Source organism: Gadus chalcogrammus, chromosome 5 (genome assembly GCF_026213295.1).
Source record: "Gadus chalcogrammus isolate NIFS_2021 chromosome 5, NIFS_Gcha_1.0, whole genome shotgun sequence".
Classification (NCBI taxonomy): domain Eukaryota; kingdom Metazoa; phylum Chordata; class Actinopteri; order Gadiformes; family Gadidae; genus Gadus; species Gadus chalcogrammus.
The window spans coordinates 12,739,689-12,748,656 of NC_079416.1; the positions used below are offsets into that span (position 1 = coordinate 12,739,689).

General features: G+C 41.9%; 2 protein-coding genes across 2 annotated transcripts; both read left to right on the forward strand.

The window, feature by feature from the left end:
* Positions 1–427: 427 nt before the first annotated feature.
* On the forward strand, positions 428–3,387 carry LOC130382358 (CD209 antigen-like protein E). The gene is made up of 6 exons (XM_056590051.1): positions 428–585; positions 864–947; positions 1,250–1,519; positions 1,631–1,800; positions 1,948–2,081; positions 2,240–3,387. The coding sequence occupies exons 1-6, from the start codon at positions 522–524 to the stop codon at positions 2,385–2,387; spliced, it is 870 nt and encodes a 289-aa protein (XP_056446026.1). The 5' UTR covers positions 428–521; the 3' UTR covers positions 2,388–3,387.
* A 2,129-nt stretch (positions 3,388–5,516) lies between these two features.
* Positions 5,517–8,167, forward strand: LOC130382357 (CD209 antigen-like). Its single transcript, XM_056590050.1, has 6 exons — positions 5,517–5,659; positions 5,839–5,949; positions 6,215–6,457; positions 6,599–6,759; positions 6,894–7,030; positions 7,860–8,167. The coding sequence occupies exons 1-6, from the start codon at positions 5,566–5,568 to the stop codon at positions 8,011–8,013; spliced, it is 900 nt and encodes a 299-aa protein (XP_056446025.1). The 5' UTR covers positions 5,517–5,565; the 3' UTR covers positions 8,014–8,167.
* Positions 8,168–8,968: the final 801 nt, after the last annotated feature.

The following is an 8,968-nucleotide window of genomic DNA, read 5'->3' on the forward strand; positions in this document are numbered from 1 at the left end:
CACACACACACACACACACACACACACACACACACACACACACACACACACACACACACACACACACACACACACACACACACACCTGTGGATTTTTAAACATGCAAGTTGTATTCTGTATTTTTGGCTACATTGGAACTACTGTGGTGCATTGTGGTGCATTGGTCACGTTGTATCAACAAACCTTTCCTGATGGGGACGATGAAATAATGTCTAACTGCAACATCAATACAATGTTATTTGTTTTTCTTGTAATAAGGCTAATGCTCAATACTCGTTGTGTAACTATCCTTTCAAGCATCACTATGAAAGACCTTTCATCCGACATGGAATTGACACATTAGTATCTTCACACAAAACAAACAGGACCTTGTGTAATCCCCCACCCCCTACCCTACCCTAACCCCAACACCACCCCGACCACTGCTAACAGATAAAAAGGAGAAAAAGCCTGCCTGTTCTGAAATAGTGAATTCAGAGTCAAGTGCGGAGCATGTGTACAAACTAAAGTCTACAAAGTTATGTTTTCTCAAAATAACTACATGAGAGATGGCCCCTCACGGGTTTCCAATCTGCTTGACCAAGGTAGGCACGTATTTACATAAATATTCCTCTATCAGATTTGAGTTTATTCTGATTTCTCTTATTGGCCTATGTTCGACACATTTTCAAGAAACGCACAGAATCAATCATATCTCTGTATATATAATAATAATGATGTTATTATTTTATATTATATAATTATACTACCAATGTTACAAATAGAATGTATATGTTTATTTTATGCTTGCTGAAACAGACACTTGAATCGTGTGCGGTTGAATTGTATTGCATGTTTTAACTTGAATGTGCTATGTCTACAGTACATAGGTCACGATTTGTTATCCCAGTTCTGGGACTGCTAAATGTTGTGCTGCTGGTGACTGCTGTGGTTCTGGGGATTTACTGTGAGTACAAGCCAAAAGTGGACCCGACAACAAATGTATGGGATTGTATTGTTTATTGTCATGGCAAGAAAATGTTAATAGTTTATATTGGCCAGTTAACCTAAAGTTGTCCATTTAGCCATTAGCATTTCCCATTGATATGTTCCACTCTTTGTGGCAACTCACAAAAATACTAAAGAATCCTGCAGTTATTATACAATGACACCAACTTAATATAAAAAGGGGTAGTTTGTGTGTATGCTTGGGGTCACAATAAGCCCCTTCACACTTACATGATTTAATGAGATTGAAATGTCAACCAGGTAGCAAGACCCAGGATGTATACCTGCAACCTCTGCAGAGTTCAGAACACCTTCCCTACATCCTGGAGCTCAACTACCTCCGGGAAAACCACAGCGAAGTGGTCAAAGCTACGAAGGCGGCTGAGTTGGCCTTGAGGCTGGAGGTGTCAAAGCATGACGCCCTCAAAAAGCAGTTGGAGAAGCAGACCAGCCTCAACGATGGCTCCCAGAGCCACATTAACAGGGCTCGTGCGGAGAAGGACAAACTACTCGCTGCTGATCAGCACATGGGTGAGATGGAAGTAGAGAATTCGATTCAGTATGTATCCCCTGATGTTGATGCGTTGATTTGTTGAATTGTGTTTTCTATGTTTTTATTCGATCGGTGTGTCATTGAAACAGGAAAGTCCTGCGGTCGTTGCCAGGAAGGCTGGGTTCTCCTAAATACAAGCTGTTACTTCTTTTCCAACGTTCTAACGAACCAACCGATCAAGAAAAACTGGCCAGATAGCAGGCAGGACTGCATCAGTCGAAAGGCAGAACTCGTGGTGATAGAGAGCTGGGAGGAGCAGGTGAGGCCACCATGGTGTCTGTGGGTTGAGTTTATAGTGTTATTGAACCACAGTAGACCTGCTACCTCGGGAACCTCTTTGCATCGATCTGTCGTTTGGAAGTGAACCTCATGGAAGTTATCGTACATGTATGCCCTCTTTATGCAGGACATGTTGAACGACAACGTCCCAAAAATAAACACATCCGGTTGGTGGGCGAGTGGGTTTTGGATGGGCTTGACGGAGATCTCTGAGGACAACAGATGGGTGTGGACTAACAACGTTACCCTCCAACCACCGTTGTAAGAGCCCCCCTCGCCCACTCTGTTGTTTTGATTTACGTTGTTAGATAGATGTTACATTTACATTGTCGAGTTTCTCTATTTTAGAATACAATACAATTTGCCTTCTTGCTACAATTGTGTACCGATGCCGTCGTATTTTCTTATCTTAAATCCAGCTACTGGATCGATGGGGAACCGAACAGGGAGGATGAGAACTGTGCTGCTTTCTACCCGGGCAGAGATGCAACACATACGTGGTATGATGGACGCTGCCACGGACATATGTTTTACTGGATGTGTGAGATGAAGCTAAATGAACAATGAAACCCCTGATTTGTCTCTTTGTGGATATAACGATACAATGGAAAATCTACGTGTATACATCTTATTATAACTACAAGAAACTGAATGGTTTTATTGATTGTTGAAATGTAATTATTTGGTGAGTGCTGCAAGCAGCGCTCGACTATTGTTAGGCTTTCTTCTTTCTTTCATTCTTTATTTTTTTATTATTCTCAACAAATGTTGAGACCCTTTTCCTTTCACAATTGGTCACCAAGAGACTCCATTCCACTTTTAAAATGTTCATATTAGCTTGGAATCGCTCGCTACTATCCATTATTTTATTTGTTTTAATTTTTAAGATATTCCACTTAAATTATTTTTATATTAATTTAGGCTTTAGAATAATTAGTTTCAGTCAGTCTCATTGACTTCCGTTTAGGCAAGAGCGTTGACTTTATCACAGAAGCTAAACATTGTGGACGTCGCAGAGCATAAACACCGTCAATATTGGTCACCCTGGAGGAGGGCTGTGTCTGAGACCACCTGGGAAGCAAGGACTATGGAGATCGGATCACATCTTTCAGCATGAAAAAATAGAACAAACATATAAAATTAATCCTGTCGGGTATGACTTTCATTTCATAAACAAAAAAGATGATTATATATACTGTGAATGCTATAATGCTGCAGAACATCAAAAGACAGTAATAATAACAATATGCATTAATAAAAAAGCATCACATGGTTGATTCTGGACAAGAATTCTACATATAAATCATACTTACTACAGGCTGTCTAATGGGATTCTGTTTAATCTAAATTTATGTGAATAATGGATGCAGCTTTCCTCGGTTTGTCAAACCAACGGTTCCTCTCGCCCCAGAGGAAAGCTGCAAACTGTGTACTTAAGGGTGGACCCTGGTGGATGCCCTGTGTTACTACGTCCCGATCTCGCGGGAGATAACACCCAAACACTGAGATGGCATCACATCATCACCCCTTTAAGTGTCCCCTGACTGATACAGATGACCATAAGCAAGCTCATCAACGACAGTCAGCTGGATTCTGCACATGCACGCACACACCCACGCACGCACGCACGCACACACACACACACACACACACACACACACATTTTTTAATATGCCAGTTGTATTCTGTATTTTTGGCTGCATTGGAACTACTGTGGTGTATTGTATCAACTAGCGACATTCTACTATCACGGTGTATCAACAAATATTTCTTCATGGGGACCATAAAATGATGTCTAAAAGCATCATATCATCAACTCATCAATGCAATATTATTATTTTTTCTTGTAATCAGGCTAATATTCAATACTCATTGTGTAACTCCTTTCAAGCATCACTAAACCTGTGTGTTTTGCTAACAAAGATACTACAGTGAGCCCAACTCTTGACCCAAAACTCACCATTGTTGGTTGGACTAAATTGCATTGAACAGTTGACATGAATACTTAATGTTTTATATTCATTTTACTCAGAAATCATAATGAGACCAACAATTTTAAGTTTTCGTTTTTACAGTGTATAGCTAAACAGGTAACGGCTTGAAATGGCTGATCATAATAATGCCTGGTGGCATTACATCACCCTTTAAGTGTCCCCTGACTGATACAGATGACCATAAGCAAGCTCGGCAAAGCGATGGTCAGCTTGACTCCATGTCGGATGAAAGGGTGGGCTTCTGGCTGGGCCTGCGGATGGACCAGGCAGGAAGGTAGGTAGCTGTCATGGCCACAGTTGTGGTGCTGTGTGTTCTCCCCCTGCGTCGGCCACACCCACTGTGTCTGTGCTTTGCCTGCCACTCTTAACTGCTCACACCTGGCCTGCATCACCTCATCAACTCCCCTTCAAATACACCTGGTTTCCTGCTGGGAACGAGGCCTATTGGGCCGTATTGGCAGTGCACCTGCGGACACAGCTAGTCAAGCACATAAACAACGTCCATGCTGGTGCTACAACGGACAAATTAAACTGACCCAATTGTATAATGACAGGAACAGAAGGTTACTTTACCCTACTGATGACCTGTCAGGAGGGGAAGCGTCGTTATGGGCCAAAAACAGGCGTCAACCATCACACTGAATCTGATTCTGCACCTTTTATGTACTAAGGGACAGGCAGTATGCTACATAGTGGTGAGGACAAGTGAGGACATTATGAGCAGACTCATAATGGGTGTTATGAGCAACTGCTGTCTTTGCCCTCCTTCTCCCACCTTGCTGTTAAAAGGGTCCATTTCACAGAATAAATAACTTGGTTTTACTTTGGAACAGTGCAGACAAAAACCAAGATAACTGTCAACTAGAATAGATGGTGACACTCATCCAGCGAGACACAGGGAAACCAAGCCGTTGAGACTGGGGCAGGACTACACACAGCGCCAGAATGCATTTGAAAGCGTATCATTAAATCTATATCATGTCATTGGTTTAAAGGTATTGGAAGTCTTGAGAACACACTGGGTGCCTGCGGTAAGACTGTGCAGCTGCTTATGCCGGTGAGGGAACGTTGCATATCTGGAACAACACCGAATACCAATGATCAAAGAGATGGATTTGGGAAATGGGGACGAAACATTGACACTGGGAGTCTCAGTGCTGGCCTGCCCATAGTCATGTTCAAATATCAGACACACCGGACATAGATCGGAGAAAAAAGCAAAGATCTAAGTCAAAGGATATTGCAGATATTGTTTATTGTTGAGTTAATATATGACCCTGTAATATATGACCCCCATTTGTCCATGGATGCAAAGGTCTTTTTCTGTATGATTTATATTTATTTCCATATTTTATCAATAAATTAATACATTTTAAAATTTAGATTAATTGAAAAAATAATACTGTTTATAAATTTTGTTTACTGAAGAAAAAAAACATGCAGATGGTTTTCTTTAATAATTAATGGCACCATTAATTTTTAAAGAAAAAAGGTTTGAAACTTTCAGTTTTTGATTCAATTAGTCTCAACAGCTGCTAATGCTTCTATTTCCGATTCCAAATGTCTGTTTAATCTAAACCATCTTCTTGATGCTTTGAACTAATCTTTGGATTAGGCATTAATGAAAAATAAGTAATTATTTGCATTTTTCTGAAGTGCAAACATGGTTGAGTAGCTGTGTTTACACGGGGCAATGTCCTGTCAGATGGACCCTTCTGCACTCCCTGAACGCTCCCATCCAAACCACCAACATGGAGATCCCACCGAAGGCGGCTCGTACACATGGCAACATCAACGATAAATCGAGTGATGAAGAGGATTTCGCGGACACACAGAACCAAAATGGTATAGTACCGAAATATAAAAGACATTCTAAAAGTAAACTTTGTAGTAGCAGTGTCTTTGATTGTGTCTCTTAATACAACGAATGCTCAAACTGACGACGGAATAATTCACTTGACAGTGACTGAGCGTTGATGCAATGTTTTGGGTCCATAAAGTTGCCCTCTGACCTCTCTGTCCAGTGTCTATCTCTGTAGGAAGCCATGGTGTGAGATCCGAAAAAGCAGCAGTAGTGTGCCTCATCGTGCTTGCCGTTGTTCTGTTCACTGTAGATGTGAGCTTGGGAATCTACTGTAAGTAACATTTAAAGATATTAACTGTACGTATGGTCATATTTTATAGTAATCAGAAACATACCCATTGATAACTTGCATTACCAAAATGGATTTAGCCATGTGAATTGACCTATTGTGGACGAAAGGGTGACAGGTGTCACAAAAGGACAACTGAGGAATAACACACAATAAACGTATAAAAACAGGAATCATGCTGCATGTTGCTGTTACAATCCTTACAGAGAGAGACAGCAGTGATATTGCATTCCCTTGTTTCTTCCAGACAGCCAGCAGACAGACGCTATGCCTCAGACCAGCGAGGGGTTTCAAAAAATCTTAAAAAATTACCAAAGCACAATTGAGTCCCGAAACAGTGCGGTCCGGCAGCTGGAGAAAGAAAAGAGGCAGATTGAGGTGACCAGGTGGGAGTTGGAGCACCAGAAGAGAAGAGGCAGAGACTACAACACAATACTCGACAAGGCTCACCAGGAGACTGCAGGACTGCAGACCAAAGTGAATCTCATGAGTAGGTCTACCGGGTTAACACACATTGCTAAGAATACAACGCTTGACGTTGTACAATAGAACATAATCATGTTATATATGATGGAAATACATTCACAAAATTGTAATGTTTTTTTTGTTACTGCATGGGTTTCGACTGCAGCGATGGACTGTGGACATTGTTCACCAGGTTGGACTTACATCCTATCCAGATGTTTCTACCTGTCTAAGACCAACCAAGCGAAGAGATCCTGGACGGAGGCTAGAGGTGTCTGTAAGAGGATGGGAGCCGACCTGGCCGTCGTAGACAGCAGTGTGAAACAGGTGGGAATCCACTTATACTATATATGATATATGATATGTTTGGAAGGCTTATGCAATCATCCTGTTTAAATGATCATCAGTGTCTTGTCGTGTATCCCGTTTTGTGAATGGACACGACTGTGTGTTTGTTCCAGTCGGCGTTGCACATGCATATACAAGACAGGAGCGATCCCAGTGCATCTCTGTACGGGGCAGCTTACTGGATCGGACTGAGAGACGTGGATGAGGAAGGCATCTGGAGGTGGTTGAATGGAAAGATGCTTGCGGATAGGTAACAACCCAACACTACACACACCACACAAAACCTCACACACCGCCCAGAACCTCAGACACAGCACACCACACAGAACCTCACACACCACACAGAACCTCACACACCACACAGAACCTCACACACCACACAGAACCTCACATACCACACAGCACTTCACACACTGCAGACCACACAGAACCTCACACACCACACAGAGCCTCACACACCACACAGAACCTCACACACCACACAGAACCTCACACACCACACAGAACCTCACACACCGCCCAGAACCTCACACACCGCACAGAACCTCACACACAGCAGACCAAACAGAACCTCACAAATCGCACAGAACCTCACACACCGCACAGAACCTCACAGAACCTCACACACCGCACACTGCACAAAACTTCACACACTGCACAAAACCTGACACCACACAAAACCTCTCACACTGCACCAAACCTCAAACACCACTTTTCTGTGTGGCTACTTTTCTTTGGGGTGTAAAGAAAATACAGGTAGATAGTTGGGTTGTGTGCACCGTTACTCGTATCAGGAATCAGGTCTCAAATTGGAGGTGCACATCCTAACATAAAGTAAGAACCAACTCTCAAGAAAGAGGATTTATATTGAAGTGTTACATTGTATTGTATAGTGCCTAACCGATCGGCAAAAGCTTATGGAATGTTTAATTAAATTCTACTTGTAAGTTGCTATATATGTGCGAAGGTTTTATGAGCATTAGTTTTATGTTAAGAATGTACTTTCCTTTTGTGATGGACATTTTCTTTATGGGTCGGTTATAAACTTCCAATTAACCGTGCTCTACCCCTTCATATAGCTTTTGGCATGCTGGAGAGCCAAACGATCAGGGTAGTTCGGGAGAAGACTGCGCAGGCATCTATCCCGGGGTGAACCCCTACAACGCCTGGAACGACGTTCCCTGTACGCATCCGCTCAAATGGATTTGTGAAATGGACTCTCAAGACCTGTAATTATCACCCTATGATTCAATGACTTGTGGTTGTGGATTCATACCGACTTGATTATGTTGTTGAGGTCACACGGGAAAAATATTTTATCGTGTTCAAATATCAGACCAAACAAACAAAGATCAAACTCAAAGAATAAATCATTTATTGAAATTAATATATGATCCTGTCATTTGTACATGGATGTCGAGATCTATTTTCTTTGTATGAATAGCCTATATTTATATCCATATCTTGTCAATAAATGCAGGAAATGCATTTTTGATGAAATAACCAAATTATATAAAAACAAATACTGTTTCTACATTTCATTTACTGAAGAAATAACATGCAGTAAGTTTTCTTTAAAAAACACTGACGCCAACAGGTTCAAACCAGTTGACACTTGACAGGAAAGGCCAACATGTCTACTGACATGAACGATGGTAGCATTAACGGTCTTTCCCATCAGTGTCTGGTCATCAGTCCAGATATCTTCCACCTAGAATACCTCCACCACCCTGAATAGGTTTCTACACTTCATAGTGTGGTTTGGATTGTACCCATAGCCAGACCATTTTGTGTTTCCACTGCAAAAACAGAGCTTCAAAGCAGTCAGCCTCTCGCCCAGGTCAATCTCAATGGTTTGATTCAATTAGACTCAACAACTGCTAATACTTTTATTTCTGTAACATAATTCACACATTCATACAACAGGCCACATATGTCCTTGGCGACTAGAGAGGCTTCTTTCCCATCCTAGGGAGGCGTCCGGCCCATACAAGAAGCCATTCAGTCATGTAACAATTCTAGAGATACGAGCGGCCCATGTGTTCGAGAGACCCAGAAGCTCAAAGTTCAAGGCGACAAAAACAAGTGTAATTCCAACACATAGCCACAAGAGAGCAGCAAAGAGACACACACGGGTCCAGGAGGCGGGAGTTCAGCACCATGCTTAGCCAATCAGAGCACATAACTG

Excerpts from the sequence above, each read along its gene's own strand:
- LOC130382358 (XM_056590051.1), top strand. The coding sequence starts at position 522 with ATGTTTTCTCAAAATAACTACATGAGAGATGGCCCCTCACGGGTTTCC. Across the intron at positions 1,520-1,630 it reads CGCTGCTGATCAGCACATGG|GAAAGTCCTGCGGTCGTTGC; the intron begins GTGAGATGGAAG and ends TCATTGAAACAG. Across the intron at positions 1,801-1,947 it reads TAGAGAGCTGGGAGGAGCAG|GACATGTTGAACGACAACGT; the intron begins GTGAGGCCACCA and ends CTCTTTATGCAG.
- LOC130382357 (XM_056590050.1), top strand. The coding sequence starts at position 5,566 with ATGGAGATCCCACCGAAGGCGGCTCGTACACATGGCAACATCAACGAT. Across the intron at positions 6,458-6,598 it reads GACCAAAGTGAATCTCATGA|CGATGGACTGTGGACATTGT; the intron begins GTAGGTCTACCG and ends TTTCGACTGCAG. Across the intron at positions 7,031-7,859 it reads GGAAAGATGCTTGCGGATAG|CTTTTGGCATGCTGGAGAGC; the intron begins GTAACAACCCAA and ends CCCTTCATATAG.